This window comes from Diospyros lotus, chromosome 15, assembly GCF_014633365.1.
Source record: "Diospyros lotus cultivar Yz01 chromosome 15, ASM1463336v1, whole genome shotgun sequence".
Taxonomy (NCBI): domain Eukaryota; kingdom Viridiplantae; phylum Streptophyta; class Magnoliopsida; order Ericales; family Ebenaceae; genus Diospyros; species Diospyros lotus.
This window is the reverse complement of record NC_068352.1, coordinates 28,379,495-28,398,019: the sequence shown is the minus strand read 5'-3', so window position 1 is coordinate 28,398,019 and position 18,525 is coordinate 28,379,495. Positions and strand designations below refer to the sequence as shown.

At 35.1% G+C, this 18,525-nt stretch overlaps 3 protein-coding genes and 1 pseudogene across 3 annotated transcripts; 2 read left to right on the top strand and 2 right to left on the bottom strand.

The window, feature by feature from the left end:
- Positions 1–1,288: 1,288 nt before the first annotated feature.
- On the top strand, positions 1,289–9,295 carry LOC127791695 (condensin complex subunit 2-like; annotated as a pseudogene).
- A 975-nt stretch (positions 9,296–10,270) lies between these two features.
- LOC127791750 (uncharacterized) lies at positions 10,271–11,703 on the bottom strand. The gene has a single exon (XM_052321765.1). It carries the CDS (start codon positions 10,812–10,814, stop codon positions 10,479–10,481), a length of 336 nt encoding a protein of 111 aa, XP_052177725.1. The 5' UTR covers positions 10,815–11,703; the 3' UTR covers positions 10,271–10,478.
- Positions 11,704–11,877: 174 nt separating this feature from the next.
- LOC127791694 (uncharacterized) lies at positions 11,878–13,937 on the bottom strand. Its single transcript, XM_052321674.1, has 5 exons — positions 13,385–13,937; positions 13,121–13,261; positions 12,357–13,001; positions 12,126–12,253; positions 11,878–11,934 (listed from the first exon to the last, which is right to left on the bottom strand). Exons 1-5 carry the CDS (start codon positions 13,935–13,937, stop codon positions 11,878–11,880), a joined length of 1,524 nt encoding a protein of 507 aa, XP_052177634.1.
- Positions 13,938–16,588: 2,651 nt separating this feature from the next.
- Positions 16,589–17,907, top strand: LOC127792362 (uncharacterized). The gene is made up of 2 exons (XM_052322832.1): positions 16,589–16,780; positions 16,919–17,907. Exon 2 carries the CDS (start codon positions 17,018–17,020, stop codon positions 17,732–17,734), a length of 717 nt encoding a protein of 238 aa, XP_052178792.1. The 5' UTR covers positions 16,589–16,780; positions 16,919–17,017; the 3' UTR covers positions 17,735–17,907.
- The last annotated feature ends 618 nt before the right edge of the window (positions 17,908–18,525 follow it).

The window sequence follows — 18,525 nt, the reverse complement described above, 5'->3', positions numbered from 1 at the left end:
TATCTTAAAATGTTTTTAATATTTTTTAATTTTAATGATTAAATATTTTTCTAGATAATAAAAAAATTATGATATTTTTTGCACTAAAATATATTTGATATTATATATATATATTATATATGTATATAAAGAAAAAATAAAGCGACAATCGCTTCGCTGCCGCATGACCACCACCCCAGCGATGGGGTGAAGAAACCCCATGGCTTGGGGTTTTGCTTGGGCAACACCAACTGGTGGTTTGTTGTGTTCTCTCATTTTATCTCTATAAATATATATAAATATTTTTTACATATATATTTGTATAATAATTGTAAATTTATATATTTATTAAGGTTAATTTTGTCTATTAACCTTAATAAACATATAGCTATACCCAGGTCAATTTAAAAAAATATGATTATAGATATACATAATTTATTAAAAATTAAATTAATGGTTTGAGAATTGAATTAATGGTTGGGTTTCTAGTAATTGGGCCTCAATGGTAGAAAAGGAAAAGATATGGTTTGCTTGAAAACGTCGTGGTTTTCAGAATTTTTGTTTTATTATAAATTTTGAAATGAAAACAGTAAAAGTATTGTTGGTCTTTACATTCTATTTTTGAAATTTTGGCAATAACTTTTGAAATGGAACGAGTGTTATTATTTCTTATCTAAAAATCATTATCATCCTCTCTCTTTCTTCCCAATCAATCGAGACGCTTTTCCTTTTTGTAATTGCTCAACAAAACTAATATCGTGAAGTTTCTATCAACCCTGCATCAGAGACACACCGGCAACCTAGCTCTTGTTTTCGGCAATGTTTTTAGCCCAACAAACTTAATAGCTCTGGCATGGTTGCAGTCTTTCCACACCAAGTATTACCACCCTATGAATCCAACTTACGGTTGCACTTAATGTCATTGGTATTTTCGATAACGAGCGGCTCTTGAAACTAAATTATCATAATTGACTATTTTCGCGACAAACTTTGAGGTCTGGCGAGTTTTAGACTCTCTGCAGTAGATTTAGTGACACTGTAGCCATATCCTAAGTAAGTTAGGCCTGGTGTTATGAATTAATTGGATCATCAATATCGTTAACTGTGCTTTATATGTCCTGAGTAAGTTAGGGCTGGTGTTATGAATTAATTGGATGTTGGTATATTTTCAAATGGGATTTTTCATTTTATTTTTCCCACCGTCTTCTTTATCTGCAAATGGTTTATTTCATTTCATTTCATTCAGCATTTTGTTCTGCATTGGATACATGGGAGTCCTTTCTTCTTGGTGTTTTGATGTTTTGCTATCATGGCAGATGATGTGGTGGAGGATCCCAGCACTAGTATAGGACAAGAGGAAAGCAATTCCAAGAAGGAGCAAGAGAGAAAGGTTGAAAGATTAATACTAGTGAATATATTATTTGTATAGACTCAGGCTAAAGGAATGAATTTACACAGGTGTCACCTTTATCCACATTGGAATCATCATTTGAGGCTTCAACGTTAAGAAATTTGATGGTGACTACTAGTCCCTCTATTTCTCTATGACTATAGTCAGTTCTATGATGAGGTTATAATGGAATTTCTTTTATTTCAGTTGCATTTGCAGTGGAGGCTCTCTATCATCAAACATCTGCACGGTTTGATGGAGGAGGGGCCAGGGGCCTCTTACTGAACAATCTTGAAGTATATGGTGGCTGTCGGGTGCTTTTTGATTTGAGGTTCCAAGGAAGTGTATGTCTTCTGAAAGTCAACACCAAAAATTAGACACAATTGATCTATCTTTCGCTAAAGGTATGCTGCTTTTTAATCCACTGATTCTGCTTATTTGTTTTGTCATATGTTCAAAGGTTTTATTCTTTGACCTTTTCTTTGTTCTCTTTGTAGAATACATTGAACAGATGGTGCTTAACATGCACAAAAAGTTTGAAATTTCTCCAACTCTCAGGCATATTGTCACAATTTGATCAAAGCAGTCGAAGGCCACCAGATACATTTCATTCTGGCCAGCCATCAGCTGAGCAAGTTTATGAAGATGATAATGGCAGTAACATTGAGTTGGATGGTGATGCTTTTAACAACTCTGGACCTGGGCTTTTGATCATGATGACCAAACAAGTGTGGTTGGTGACGACCTTTTAAGGGCTTTAATTTCTTAGGATCAGTTTTTTTTTTTTTTTTTTTTTTTGGGGGGGGGGGGGATGGGATAAATGAGAGATCAGATACGTTTTTATTGGTTTTGTGTTTCTTAATGAGACCCAAGGCTGTGACGATTTTTTTGAGTGGGTTTAATTTTCATAGGCTTTGACTCGAGATTGAAGAACCCAAGTTTGGCACCACCTTTTAAGCAGCCTATTTTAAAAGTTAGGTGTAACGACCCGTTTAATGGGTCTTAGATGATATTTGCATTTTTTAGTGTAGAGCATTTCATGTGAGTCTTAATTGTTATATGCAATTATATAAAGATAAAGTGATATTTGTTGTTTAAATTTTGCTTGAAAATGAATTATTGTATGTGTGTTATTTAAGGCATAAAATGGTGGTTATGTTGTAACATCCCGCATCGAGCGATAGGAAGGACCGAAACAACTTACCCTGATGAGCCTATGTGAACTTCCCAGGGGGTCACCCATCCTTGAACTGCTCCCAGCTCAAGCAGGCTTAAGCCCGGAGTTCCTTGTCTACATTCAGTCTAAAAGATATCCAACTGGCGTTGTTTCCTTCCTTACTTATCCTCGATATATACTATTCTTATCTGGGCTCTTGGGGTATTACATATGTAGTGGGCTTGGACCAAGGGATTGTAGCCCAAAGAAAGTGATAGGTTGAAAGATTTTATGAGCCTAGCATGGATGTGCTCTTGAGTGGGCTTGGGCCATTTATAAGTGGGCTTTTGCATGCACATATATATGTGTGTTAATTGTGTGTGTAAATTGGTGATTAAAAGAAAACGGAATAAGGAAAATGGAAATAAAGGCTAAAAGTCCATAAGGGGCTTCATAAAGTGATGTGTGTGTGTGTGGTGTAAGGGGGCAAAAAAGAAAAGAAAATAAGGATTTGGTGGGTTTTTGGGTGGCTGGCGAGAGGGTGTCCATACATTCTTGCTTCTTTTGCAATTTTCCTTCTTCTTCCTATCTCTTCTCTTGGTTCTTTCGGCAATTCTTCTCCATCATCTTCTTCATCTTTTTCTTCTCTTCTTCTTCCAATAGTTGTGGTGGAAGCAAGCTTAAGGTGGGAAAGGTTGAAGATCTTGAAGTGCTCTTTTTCTCTTGGTTTTCTTCATATTAAAGGCAAGCATCACTTTACGCTTCTCGTATCTTTTGATGCAAAAAATATATCTTTATGTTTAATCAAATGGCTATGTTCATATCTTCAAGTGATGTTTTGAAGCTTGAGTTGAGTTGGTTGTTTCCAACTTTTTTCCAAAAATGTGGGTTTCTTTCGATGGCTTAATTGAGTCTTGTTCTTGGTCTCTTTGGGGTTTGTTTTCCCCATCTTTATTTCATGGAATGGCAACTTGGGGGTTAGGAGATTATCCATGGATGGTTTTGGGATTATTTTGGGGTGTTTAGTGGTCATTTTAAGTGTTTTTGGTGGTTTTTTGGCCCTTTTTGTTCGTTCTCAGCCAAGTGGACTCATCCAAGAGGTCAAGTCGACTCGGGCAGAGTCGACTCGGATTTTCGCCGAGTCGACTCGGTCGCGGTTTTGACTACTCTGCGCATGCTTTACTTTTTCGGCCATAACTTTTGACGTAGAACTCGGAATTGCGATCCGTTTGAAGCGTCATAAACTAGATTTCGAGGGATTTAATTTGATATATAATGTGATATATTTTGGTTATTTTTTGAGTGCTTAAGGCTTTCCTAAATCTATATTACCCATAACAGTCATGTTTTGGGAAGTTGTTATGCTATGCTTTTGGTTGGCACGTCCGTGGAACTCCCTTATCTCGTGTGATGCATTGATATCATTATCTTAGCGCCTCTTATTATTATTTTTGTGCTACGACTAAGTTCCGCAAGTGTGAGATGGGATATCCCAATGAGCACTTGGCATGGGTGAGGTGGCCATAAACCCGGCAGGTGATGCTCCTACCACTGTGGTGGTTGATGGATTTGATATATATGTATGCATTCTTTTCATGGATGAGGAGGCCTAGAAGGCCAATGTGGCACATGTATTTTCTATTATTATACCAAATTGTATGAGCATGAGTTGGTGACTTTTTGTGTTATGAGTCACATATGGAAAGAAATGGGTTTTTATGCCATTATTCAAATTGGGCTAATATCACTCTATGAGTTGCATATGTGCCTTGTTGCTAAGTAAAGAGATATCAATTATTGAGGTATTAATGATGTAGAAGGTATGATTAAACGTTTTGTTCTAAATGTTGGGTAGTGGTCTTCCATTGATTCCTATCTTATGCATGCCTTCAAGCAGTGATTGTATCATCATCTCTTTTTGCTATATTATGCTTGCTGAGCCTTGTGGCTCACTTGTTTGCTTGTTGTCATTTCAGATAAGGGAAAATCTATAACAAAAAGAGAGTCTAGTGGGGGCTTGAAGTGGATTTTAGTCGTGTACAGAGATCTCCCCCGACCTAAAGATTTTGGGATTTGTGTGGAAGGCCGGTGTCGGAAGCTATTTATTTTTGTATGTTGTTGGCGCCCTTTGTTTATTTTGAGAATTGTATGGCTTGTAAGCCTAAAGAAATGTTGTAAGAATGGTTAACGCTCATGTTAGAAGTGAGCTTGTTTATTATATGAAGTTTTGGTTATGTTTGTTTCTGTATTCTATTTTGAAAGAACTCTCTTTCGGATGTCCTATGTTAGCGGGTATATTTGGAAGCAGGCCCTGACATCGGGCCACAAGCCCTATTCCCACTTTAGAGGAGAAATGGGTCTTAGCCCATTTGCTCAAGTGAAGCCCACTGTTCTGAGCCCAAAAGCCCATTATCTCCTTAGCCCACATATGAAAGGCCCGTGTGCTGCCCATTTCCTTGGTGTTTCTCTTTCTCTATCTCGGCCAAACCCTAGCTCATCTCTCTCTCGTATCTCCTTGCTTGGCCGATTGCTTCCTTCGTGGTTTCCTTTCGTGGATGATCTTCCATGGCTCCGTTTCCATCTCGGTCCGATACCTCTTTCCATGTTGAGAGGCCGCATCTTTTCTTGTTGATTTTGGCTTATTTGTTGTCGATGCGCATGCCCTATTTAGGGGTTTTCGATCATCCATTCTCGGGAAGCTTTTCTCGTTGCTTTGTGCTTTCTACCCTCTGTCTTTGTAACCGATCTACCTTCTGTGGTAACCTACTGTGTGTGGCTTTGATCGATTGGGTGAGAGAAGGTTTCGTTTGTGTTCGGCCGAGAGATGTTGGGGCTTTTTGGGTTTTTGGTTTGAGGGTTTCGTTGTGACTTGTGGTTCCTATTCGTTGGCGTTACCAAAGTGGTGAACGGACTCTTCAAATCTGAGCTTTGAACGTATTTAAACAGGGAGTTTTTACTTCGTGTTCATCTTCTTATTACTATTGTTGATATTTTGTGTATTTTCAATTCGATTAAATATGATTCGATGTTATTGCACCAACCCTTTTATTTTGTAGAGATATTCCGTAACCCTTTTTCCTTTTTCATTTTTGAGGATCAGATCTTATTGACATTCTTCTCAGTTTTTGTTGTCATTTTATCAATGAATATTTTTTTAATTGTTTAAAGTACAAAATGATGAAGTTATCTGTTGATGTTGATATGATGTTTGCAGGAAAATGAACCATCTGTTTTAAATGAGCCTGATGTGAATAACAGGTTTGATAAGGTTGATGGGTACTTGTTTTTAAGTTTGGGATTGACTTCAAATCAAAATGGTTGGGTAGGTCCTGATCACTGGAAGTATCGAAAAACAAAAAGTGAGAGTACGCAGACTCGTAGGCATATCATTGATTTGCGCAATACTCTAGTTGCAAGAACTGTTTTCTAGTTATGCAAAATTGAATATGTTTTGCAGATTCAGAGGGTCCTCCCAGAGAAAATGGATCACCCATTACAACTAAGAAACCTAGAAACAAAAAACAAGCGGAACTTGATATTGATTTTACAAAAGCTTTAGACAATCCAATACTAGATGTCTTTGCTCCTCCCAAGAATCCCAATTCACTACTTCTGCCAGCAAATAGACCACCTTGTAACACGACACTTCCAGAAGATTGTCGTTATCAGCCAGAGGAGCTTGTCAAATCATTTCTTGTGCCTAATCTCATGGTAATGTGGCTTTGATTATGAATGGAGATATGATTTACTATTTTTGGCATTTGATAACCTTTTTATGATATTATTTTCTTTTCTTTTTTTTATGGTTGAAGTGCCTTGGGAAGAAAGCAAGAAAGTCGTCAGGTAAATAATCTGAGCTCCAATAATGCTAGTACTCTTTGATATTGAACAGTTCCACATGATGTGAAGAACTCTCTCTCAAACCCCCCCTCCAAAAAAAAAATGAAAGTAGATATGACTATAAGAAACTAAAATGTTTAAACCGAAAGCAGAAGATTTGTATTCTATAATCTGTATAGCTGAATTATGACAGGTTTATATCTTTATATTCTGATTCTGTGGCAGTCTGTGTGCTCACAACTTCAAACTGTGGGAAAGAGTTAAGGTTGTAGACTTGTAGTCTTGCAAAGTTGAAAGGATTGTAATGCCAACTGTTGAGGCTGAGGTAATTAGCACCATCACATAAATAACTGTATCTAAACAAGGAATTTAGACATTCAGACTAGCAGTCTCATGAATTTTTACATATGGATCCAAATGAGGATTTACATCATAGAGTTCCAATTACTCATCATAATATATGGCGTGTAGCCTGTGAGGTATCTTGAAATACTTTATCTTTTTTTTTTTTTTTTTTTTGGGTTGGCTTTATAAGACCATGGGGCCTACCAAAAGTGATAGAGGAAGAACAAAAAGAACTTGATGGGAAATCCTTAAACATGGCATAGAATATAATGACTTTAGGGAGGATATGACAATGGATAGGAATGGTTGGAGAGGTAGAATTCATGTAAGCCAAGTCCACCTAGTGGGATTAAGGCTTGTGATTGCAGTTGTAATTAGGTCCATGGGATATTTGACATTTCTTCTCCATCATATGCTTCTAATATTTGTTTATGTATACCTTTGATTTTTGGTCATCAACCTCATATTTAGAACTCTTCCATTTGATAAATGGTAACTGCATGGCTTTGAAATCAAACTAAATTTTTTCTCCTTGTTTTCTGTTTAACATATGTCAAGTACTAATACTATTATTGATTGAAAAGCAGAAAATGGACTATAAGACTGCAATAGTTAAATACTTTCATATCTAGGAATTCCTCTAGATTAAGGCCAGTAAGGCTTTTTATGCTTTGTAGTAATACTTTTTTTTTTTTTAAATCTCTTGTAGTTGGTTGCATCATATATGCGATACTTTTATATCTTTTGGTGTTCTTTGGTAACCATGAGATGCAATTTCTTTTGAGAAAATGATTGTTACTTTTAACCTGACTTATTGCATATAATTCTGACAACAATTGAGATTGTACATTTTCTGATTGCAACATTTTGTCTTGCTAGAAGACATCTTTCTTGTTCATTAACCATTACGAGTTTGTCTTCCCATGCCTCAATCATTTCTTTCTATGTGATAGAAATACGTAAAATATACTTAATATATTGTTATTCTGTAGATTTTTTGTGCCTGATGCTGCCTTCAGATGAATGGAGTGAACAAAGAGATGATTATGGACCATTGCCATCATGGGATGATGAAAATGGATTTGATGGTCAATATGATAATGGAGGTGTTCATAGTGATTTGGGGACTCAAACACACTCGTCTCTCAGTCTCGTCAAGATGGTTTATAATTATTCATTTGGTGATTTATTAGTAATGGCGTGTGCACAAATGACGATTTATTGTTACTTATGATTTTATGAGTTTACATCTACCTCTTTATATTAGAGGTAAATATTGAAAAGAATGGTGTATATGTATTTTATAAGTATTTTGAATAAATGTGTGCCTCATGTGCATAAGGTTTGAACTTCATATTGTGTGTAGTGCCTAGGCCCCAAGCACTCTTTGCACCTAAATGTGCCTTGTGCCTTTGACGATTTTGATGTTAGCTTATCAGATTCTATTTTATGTATATCTGGAAATTGATGATAAAATATTCATATGTTGTATTCAACTCTGGCTGCCATAACTCAGAACAAAAGAAAAGAGAACTCAAGTATTGTTTCCCATGTTGGGTCAAGGAAAGATGAAGGATAGCCTTGAAATTGCTTGCATTTTCTTATGCTGCTACCTTCTTGTATCCGGTAAATAAGATTGAAGTACAATATGACAAAACTTCTAAACAAGTTGATGTCCAGGCATTGAAAGGTACTCTTTGGGACTGTTTACAAGAATCTAAACAAGCAAGTATTCAGGTGAGATGGTAACTTTTTATCCTAGTCTTCAGTCTTCAGTAACATCAGATGTCACTATTGAACGATGGTTCATTTCCTCAAAAATGTCGAGTATTGTTGGCATTCTCAATCTGCCGTGGCAAAGAGCAATTATTTTGTTTTCTGCTTCGTATTATTTTGTTCTGTTTTAGATAAGTCACTGTTGTGGTTTCATTTTCAGAGGACTCCCTCTTTCTCCCCATCTTTCAGCCATGTTGCGTCATGCAGTTTGCAGATGAAACTGAAGATGTGCAAATAAAATTGATTGGACATTTCTTCTACAAAACCCTAAAATGGAATCATGATAAGACTAGTGGGATTAAGGCTTGATTTGGCATTGTATTAGAAGGTAAAAGATACTGGAGTTCACAAAATGCTAATAATTGAATTAAAAAGCTCAACAGCTATTGAGTTGGAACTAACTGCTACTTAACTATTTAAAAAGACAAGTCTATGATCTGTTTTCTAGGTATTAGAAGATACCATTTGAAAATAATGTGGAAGCCATCCAGTTGCTCCTTTCATGCCCCTCCACTTGTGTGATTTGTGTTATAGCTCTCTCTCTCTGTGTTATTACCTAATTGTAAGTTACCTTTTGTTAATGCAAGGAGGAGAAAGAAATGGTATCTTTCAAGAATGTATTGGCTAGCTTTCCAAAAGACTGCAGGGTGGCTGCAACACTCAATGATATCTTGCCCCATTTGTGTTTTATTTGCCTTCTGCATTTAGCCAACGAGCATGGACTGAGAATCCATGGCTGTGCCAACTTGGACGATCTCAGCATACATTTTCCACCTAACAGAGGAACATTTCCAAGTGAAACAGTTTAATGCAGCGTTTTTGTTGATTTTTTTGGTATGGTTTTGCCGTGTACCTGTATCATTCATAGTTCAAGATGAATGTATTGTAGACCTGTGCCATCATTTTCATGCTAGTTCAGGAGAACCTGGAACCTGGCAGTGTCAAAAGCTTCATGTTGTGTTCTGTTAACACTGATGTTGAAATCTTGTACAGATCTTGCTGACAAACATTGTTGTCTTGGACAGCTTAAAAATTGGAATGAGTTCACCATTCGCATATTCTTGTTCTTAGGCATTATCGTGTTTCGCCCAACTAATTCTGTGGATCATGAGTAGACTGACAACAAAGACCAAACAGTCTAGTAAACAACTGTTTCTAGTTAGAAAAAATTAGTGCAAAAAACGAAAAACAATGAAATCAAATGGGGCTTATAAGTGATTAAAGTTAGCGTTTTTGCTCAAGGAATGAAGAGCCCTCGAGACCTCGTCAGTGGATAGAATGGTTTTGCATAAGCTGTTATTTTATTTATTGAAATATCTCACAAATATGAAAGCAATATCAGAAACTTCTAAAAATATAAAAAATAAAAGTTGATAAGAAGAGGGTACTTTATCTCATGGTTTTGTTTCCCTGGTCTTGGTCTTCCTCAATGTGACAAGCTCTCAACAGTGAAATACTTCGATATGGCTTTGCTGTGAAACATTTAATAAACCCGGCTACTGTTTTCTATTTTATGATGCTTTTATAACAATAAAACATGAATATGCAGTAAACAGGAATCTGTTTCATAAATTAGGATCGGATCAAGTCAAGGCATGCCCTTATATATTCAGTACTCTTATGCAATTATATTTTTGTCCAAAAATAGGGCTACATCAATAAGCACAATATTCCTTTAACTTTTAAATATAATCCAGTATTGATTTGGCATTTTATGATAGCAACAGACATGAAAACTACTCTTAAGCTCTTACACAAACTCAATTAATTAACAGTTAGGGATGGGGCAATGGTTTGCTGATAAATGGCCATGTTGAAAGCCAAGAAACAAATTGATACTTCAACACTTAAAATTAATCAGAATGGATCAAATAGTTCAACCTTGTTGATCAAATTCATAAAAACTTCATCCCGCTTCGCGGTCAGACATGGAAATTAGAGAAATGTGTCGTGTACCCATTCGCAAGACAGCATACTTGAGGCATCAGCTTTTCACACAACTTGAACATTTCCCTGGGATTGAGTGAGAGTTTTGGCAACTCCTTTCCATCCTCTCTGCCGAGCCCTTATCTCCCAAATTGCAGTTAGTTTCCTTTGTGCTGATAAAGCTGCTTCAGCCTTTTCCCTTGTTTCTTCACAAGTTTCCATCCCGGAATTGCATTTGTCTGCCTCTTTCTGATATTGGGATGTTATCTTCTTGGCCTCAAGCAGTGCCATGTCAGCACGCTGCTGACTTTCCAAAGCTTCAACTTCTCGTAGCTTCAGCTCAGCAAAACTCTTCTCTGTGTCTTCGCTCACTTCAGGATCACGGCTTTGCATAATCTGCATGAGGATATGCCAACACAACAGAAAAAAGGTAAGACTTAAAATTCAAACATGCAGATGTACTTTGTATGCTCATTCTAGATATAAGTTGCAGGCCCTTGGAAAAGCAGGTTTGGCGTATTTTAGGCAGACATTAACTCAAGAATTTTTCATACCTCAATCTAAGGTCATTCCCAGCGTATGATGAAGTTGTAACATCAAATAAATTATGGCAAAACTGATATAACATCATAAATATAGTATAAAATTGTGCCTCACTGATCAGGTCCAAAGACAAAAAGAATAAAATATAGAGAGGTGCAAATGACAAGCAACAATCCAAAAATAGGAAAAAGCATCAACCTAGCTGAATCCTCAAAGTATCCCTAACATTTTGAACATCACTTACCAATTAAACACTTTGACGAAGATAACGATTACCTCCTGGCCCTAGGTTAAATCACTTGTAAGTAAAAAAGTAACCCAAAAACTCTTTGCAAAAAAGAAAAAGAAACTCAAAATGATAGTTGACCATCTATTTTATCATCTGATTTTTGCTACCAGAGAATTTCCTTTTCTGATTATTTTTCTCCACAAAGTTCTCAGGCTACCTACATGGGTCAAACTGCAGGCTGCTGGAGTCATTTTCTTTTTTCTCGGGAAATAAAAAGCTGCTGGAGTTAAACATGTATTCTAAGTTTTTGAAAATATAAATTTTGGCAAACATAGTATCCTGTGAAATTATAGAATCCTTCAAGTGATTTTAACTCAGTTGAGGTCCAATATAAATGAATCACTATCAGTGTAACGGCCTGTCTCCAGGAGCTCCTGCTAGTATAGGAGACCCATGAGAAGATCGTCACATAATGGCATAGAAACGAACCTAGCTAAAACATCCACACCACAAACTCAAACGAAACCTAACACTACGGAAATGAAACCGCAAAACACATACATTCATATACGGCCAACCGCTACCACCGTAGTTACATGGTTTACAAAAGGAAAGACAAAACAAGTTCTCGCCATTCCTAGAAACTTTAGACACCACAGGACTCGAACGGCTGGTACTGCCCTGTATACCATACTACCCGACTAGCTTACGAGCTGCCACCCTCGCCTGCGACCTTGGCTCTATCTTTACCTGGAATGATGGTAAAATATGGGTGAGTCACAAGCAGGGGCGGAGGCAGGGTTTTCATTCAGTGGGGGCGAACTTAAATACAAAAAATATAATTTCCAACATAAGACAATAATGATAACATTAAAATGTAAAAAAAAAAATTACAATTGTTGTTTGCGGCTTTTCATACTTTGATAACGTCGCATAATGACCTCATTATCAATTTTGTTAAATACATCATTTTCAACATACACAACTAAGCTATCATTCATCCATTGGTCTCCAATCCTACTACGCAATCGATTCTTCACGATATTCATTGCAGAAAATATCCTTTCAACTGTAGCAGTCGCAACCAGAAGAGTTAATGCCAAAGTCATAAGCTTATAAACTAATGGGTACACTATTTTTTTTCATCGCAACCAACTTTTGTCCAAGTTCACCAAGTCCCCGTAATTCTTCAAACTCTTTGTTGGAGCACATATCAAAAATATAAGTTTGAAACTGATCATCAAGTGCCATGAGCTCTACTCTTGAAAAATCTTCAGGATAATACTCAGCAAAATGAATTAATTTTCCTTTGTCAAAAGCAGAAAATGAATTATTTAGGCATAAGCATGCTATACAAAGAAGTAACTCAGTACTAATCTCAGAAAAACGGTCATTCAATTCTTGAAGTTGCATATCAATGATAGCATAGAACAAGTCCACACGAAAGTGATGCAAATTTGTCATTTCTTCAGTGTTACGCCGTGAACGACCTCGGCGTATAAAAACACCATCCATGTCGGGAACATCAATATTATGCTTTTCACAAAAAGAAACCACTACTTTCAAAAACAAATCCCACTCATTGTCCCTCATCACTTGGAGTCTTTGTTTGCATATTTTCACTAAAGCAATAGCATTTACAATATCTTGATCTTTTCTTTGTAATGCCTTGGACAATTCATTTGAAATCGCTAAGATGGTTCTCATGAGATGTAGATTAAAAGCAAATTCAAATGATTGTATTGAGTCCAATAAATCATCTGCCTCACATTTTTGTTCAGTAGATCCATCATCAACAATCATTTCAAGAACATCAACTATAGGTGAGAACATGGAAATCAAACTAATCAAAGTACCATAATACGATCCCCAACGAGTATACCAAAACGAGTAATAGTACTTTGTTGATTAAGATCCCGGCCACTTGAAATCTCACCATTATGGAGTGCTTCAAAAATTACGGCTTCTTGTTTCTCTCGCAAAAGATCACAATGCTTCGATGACGCTCCAACAATATTCACCACTCTAGAAACCAAATTAAAGAGCGAAGTAACTTGCACATGTTTCTTTGCTATAGCTACAAGTGCCAATTGAAGTTGGTGAGCAAAACAATGAACATAGAAAGCACACGGGTTCTCTTTCAAAATAAGTGCTTTGAGACCATTAAACTAACCTTACATGTTGCTAGCCCCATCATAACCTTGCCCCCACAATCTAGATATACTTAACCCGTATCTAGAAAATAATTTATCTATAGCAGCCTTAAGTGATAGGGCACTGGTACTGGAAACATGTTCAATCCCAATAAACCGTTCAACTACATGTCCTGTTTTATTCACATAACGCAAAACAGTATACATTTGTTCCTTTATTGAGAGATCCCGAGATTCATCAATTCGAATTGAAAAGAATGCATCACCAACATCTTTTATGATAAGATCAATCGTTTCAATAGCAGCAGCTTGTACAATATCCTTTTGAACATCAGGTGATGTTAACTTGAGATTTTCAGGAGCATTTTTCAAAGTAACAGCCTTAATCTCCTTATTATGATTGGCTAGAAATTGCAATAGTTCAAGAAAGTTACTTTGATTATTTGAATCTTCAGACTCGTCATGACCACGAAAGGCAAGTCTTTGTCGTAGAAGAAGTCGAACACAATCAATTGATGCATTCAAACGAATTCGATAATCACACCGTGTTTGTTCTGACTGCCTGAAGAAAACTATCTCAATATTTTGCTCTTGATTCATTAAGGCTTTACAGTTACTTCGAGCTTGATTGTGTGCACTATTGGCATCTCCAACATGAACTTAAAGTCTATCTTTCTTTTTAAAATTACTGAACCCTTCTTTCACAAAAGAATTACCACCTCCCTATTCCCCATTATTTGTTTTAAAAAGATAACAATATAAGCAAAATGCAGTATCTTTGCTTATACTATATTCCAACCAATCACTAAATTCATTGAACCAAGCCGTAATGAATCGTCTTAATTTTTTTTGTGAAAATGCATGATTCGAGACTGACACGAATCTCTTTGCAAGTAGACTCTTCTAATTTGATCTCTAAGATTAATATTGTAATCTATTATTGGAGTTCTTAGCCCAGGATCTATAGAAAGTTGTGCAATATCAATTTGCTCAATACTTCCTTTGTTAACTTGTTCATTTTCTTCAATATGATTTTCCTCCTCCACACTTGCTTTCTTTGCTTCAGAATTTTCTTCAATACTTGCGTTATCTATATAATCATTCTCTTGAATATCATGATTATCATCTACCCCAATACTTATTTTCTTTACCCCACTGTTTTCTTCAATTGAAAAGAGAGACTTTCTTTTAAAATATCTTTAATTTTGGTTACTTTTTATCAAGAGATTAATTTTTTGTGATTTTGTTGAAAGAAAGAATTTTGGATAATTTCATATTTGAATTTCGTGTCAAGGTGGAACTTGACCCAGAATTCAAATTTGACTCAGATTGTGACTCCTAATTTGACCATGATTATGACTTCGAAATCGTACAGTTGATTTTTGTAATTAGCAAATTTTTTGAACACCCTTAGTTTTGAGTTTTAAATTTATTTTTAATTTTTTATTTTAATAGTCTATTTTCAAAAAATTGAAAACATGTTTAATTTGTCATTCTAAAAAATTATTTTTTAAAATAAAAAATTAAAATATTCATTCTATTTAAATTTTTAAAAATAATTTTTTAATGACATTTTATTCAATAAATTTGATAATGCACCGAAAAATATGACCCTCGAGTTTCAAGCAAAGGTATACTAATATAGATCTTATTACATCTTGATGTTCAATGTTCTCCTATTTAATTTTGTGTTTGAAATCTTTAGACACCAAAAATGTGAAAATAGACAAATAATGACTAGATTGTTGATTAAGCACCAAAATGAGATGAAAAGAACAATAAAAATGGCCTAAACCAGCTACAACTGTCTTCACTAGCGGTCGCCCGCAACCATAGCTAGTCGGAAATTCCCATGATCAGAGTCTATCATTAGAAACGCAAAGCCAAGGAGGTTAACATGCACAAAAATGGATCAGATTTAATTATTTGATTTTCATAGATCTAATTTTTAATTTTTGGCCAAAATTGAAAAATGCACTGGTAGCCACCATCGGCCATCGTGGTCTATGGTTTCAACATACAAAGGTTGTTGGTCGAACGACTGAATGTCCAGACACAAAATCAGTGATTTACAGAAGTTGTTGGTCACGATGCAAGGGGCAGTCGAACGACAGCTCGCAGTAATGATGGCAGTGGTGGGCGCAATCGATGACCGAGCCTTGAAAGAAAATAAGAGAGAAGGAAGAGAATAGACGAACCTGGATTGGAGAGAGAAAAGAAAAGCATCAGCATTTTTCGCGTTTTGGTTGAAAATAGCCAAAATGACTTTTTATTATTTTGGGTTTTTTTATAATTTTTTTTCTTATATTTGAAAATATCAAAGTTTTTGTTATTTTGGATTTTTTTATAATTTTTTTTAATTTTTTAAAATATCAAAATAAACACGTTTTCAATAATTCATTTATATATATATATATATTTGTGATCAAAGTTAAATTATTTTTAAGAGTAGAGCGTGACACACCTTTTTATGTGCTCATTTGAAGCAAGTGATCTGTGAATTATTTTTCTTATGTAGTTGGTTTACTTAACATCGTCGTCACTTGAATCTATTTGTTGTGTTTTATTCAGTTTTTGCTTTTATTTAATTTTTCATTTTTATTAAGATTAAAAAATTATAATAAAAATAAAATTAATAAATAAAATAATCATATGATCAGAACCGCCTAAATTATAAGTTTGAATGTTGTGAATCCAATCCTGCGAGTGATATTGAATTAAGTTTTAGGGTTCAGGATTAAAACTTCCATTATAATAAATCTACTCTTTCCCTTCAAGCCCAATGGGTACCTCAAATAGAGTTGCATTGATATGAATTTTGAGTTTAGCTTAAGAGATATCTCAAGTGGTATTAAAGTAGTATAAAATTTAAGTTAATTTACAATAAGCTGACTCAATCCTGATGTGACAGTTCAACCTACGATGTTATTGTCCACATATGATTTAGACAACTTAATCAGCATATCTTTATTATTAACGTTCCGATAACAATATTAGAAAATAATATATGCCGGTGGTTGGAATAAAAATATGAATGATCAATAATGATCCATGCCAATGGTTGAATAGACGATTTTAAATAAAAATATACACGTTGACCATTGGTATGGATCTCGATTGTTGTGATTAAAAATGACTTTGAATTAAAATAGTATCCACGGTAACAGAGTGAATATGAATCGCCATTCAATTTAAATTGAATTCAAGTCCCTTAATTTACATTATATTATGATTATGTTATATAGTATGAAGATTGGAGATTATACATATAAGGCTGGCTCTGATGAATTCTCATGTCATCAATACTCTCTCTTTCTTGTCTTTCCGCTCTGTTGCATCTTCAACGGAAAAGAACACAACAAACAACTTGTTTTCTGGTTCCATCGTGGGATCATGTGTATATATATATGTATGTATAAAGAGCTTGCAGTGCCGGCAAGTCGGTAAATCTTCAAACTCAAATTCGGATACCGTTTTCTTCTTCTTTCTCTATTTCTTTCTTTTTTCTTCACTTTGTTATCTTTTATTTTTTCCCCTTCTCTATTCAGCTGGCTGACACTGGTTTTCCCATCAAAACTCAGATGCAGGTTTAGCTTTGTATAGATTCTTTTCGGTGATTGATTTTTCTTCATTTGGTTAATTAGAGGGAGAGGGAGATAGGAGGGGAGAAAAGAACGAAAATGTGTACTGATTGGTTAGGACCCTTAACGGAGTTGGCCAAGTGTGCGATAGTTCCCCTGGCTAAGTTTCTGGCGAAGTGCTGTTATGATCTGTTCTGCTATCATAAAGTTATTAAGGAGCTTGAAAGTGTAGCTAGTCGGCTGAAAGCGCTGCACGTCTTAATCCAAGGTATGGTCAACAGTGAAGTCGTCAACGATGGCGGTCTCCCCGTCTGGCTAGTGGGAACGAAAATTCTCATCAACGAGCTCGAGAAAATAATACTATACAGCAAAGTTGAATCAGACGGGAAGTTCTTCTTGATGAAGTGCCTGTGCACCAGGTGCTGTAATTGTGGAGAAGCTCAAGAAAAGATGAAGGATGCCATTGCTAAGATAGAAAAGGCTGACGAATTTGATCTGAGGCTAGTAGGGAAAGCGCAATCAGGTGGTCATTCCAAGACCCACAAAAGATCTAGGAGTGAAGTTTTTCTGGGGGAGCTCCTCCACAATCCCCCTTCTGATGATCTAATTTCCGACCCCATTCCCTCCAAGAAAACGCCCAAGTTAATGGCTGAATCTGCGGCTTCTCACAGCTTGGCGATCATTGATGATCAGCTGGAAATGGAGGTGCAGGATATGATAGACACTCGGGATGTGCGCATAGAAGAAGGAACCCGGATGGTTTCTACCCAATTCGTCCGGCGGCGGATCAATATTACAAGAAGAAGCCATGTATAAGACCAATTAATTAACAAAAATGTTATTTGTACACTCATCAAGCAGTGATACATCACTCAGCATTTGTGTCGTATATTCATTTTATTGTGAATAATTGCATAAGGGGTTATTCATTAATATTTGTGAAAGTAAACATACAACATATTAATACTGATTATTATATGAAGTGTCAAGACCCCATTTTTAAATAGTATTTCTAATTAGTTAATTAATTAAATACGTGCATATATGATTTAGAAAATTATTTGGTAGATTTTGTTTTAAAACATTTGATAGATTAGATTGGATTATCTTTATTTTTCAATTTTCAATTTTAAATTTTGAATTTATTTTTAATTTTTTGTTTTGATAGTCTGTTTTTAGAAAATTGAAAATACGTTTTTCTTTGTCATTTTAAAAAACTATTTTTTAGAACAGAAAATTAGAAAACAAGTTCTCTTTGAAATTTTGAAAATAATTTTTTAATGATATTTTGTTCAATAAATTTGATTATTTAGTAAATTATAAATATTAATGTTAATATATTATTAAAAAATATATACATTTTAAAGTTAATAAATATTATAATATTTTTTCCCATTACAATAATAAAAATATAAATAAATAAATGTGTTTTAATTTTAGAGTTTATTTTGGATGAAAACACTCAAAATAATATATAAACGAAACAAAAATTAGTTTTTAGATAAATATAAAAATAAATAAATATGCATTTTTTATTTAAACACTCAAAGTAATTAGACTAGAATGGTGAATTAGACATGGCATTGGTCAACATTAATGATATTAAT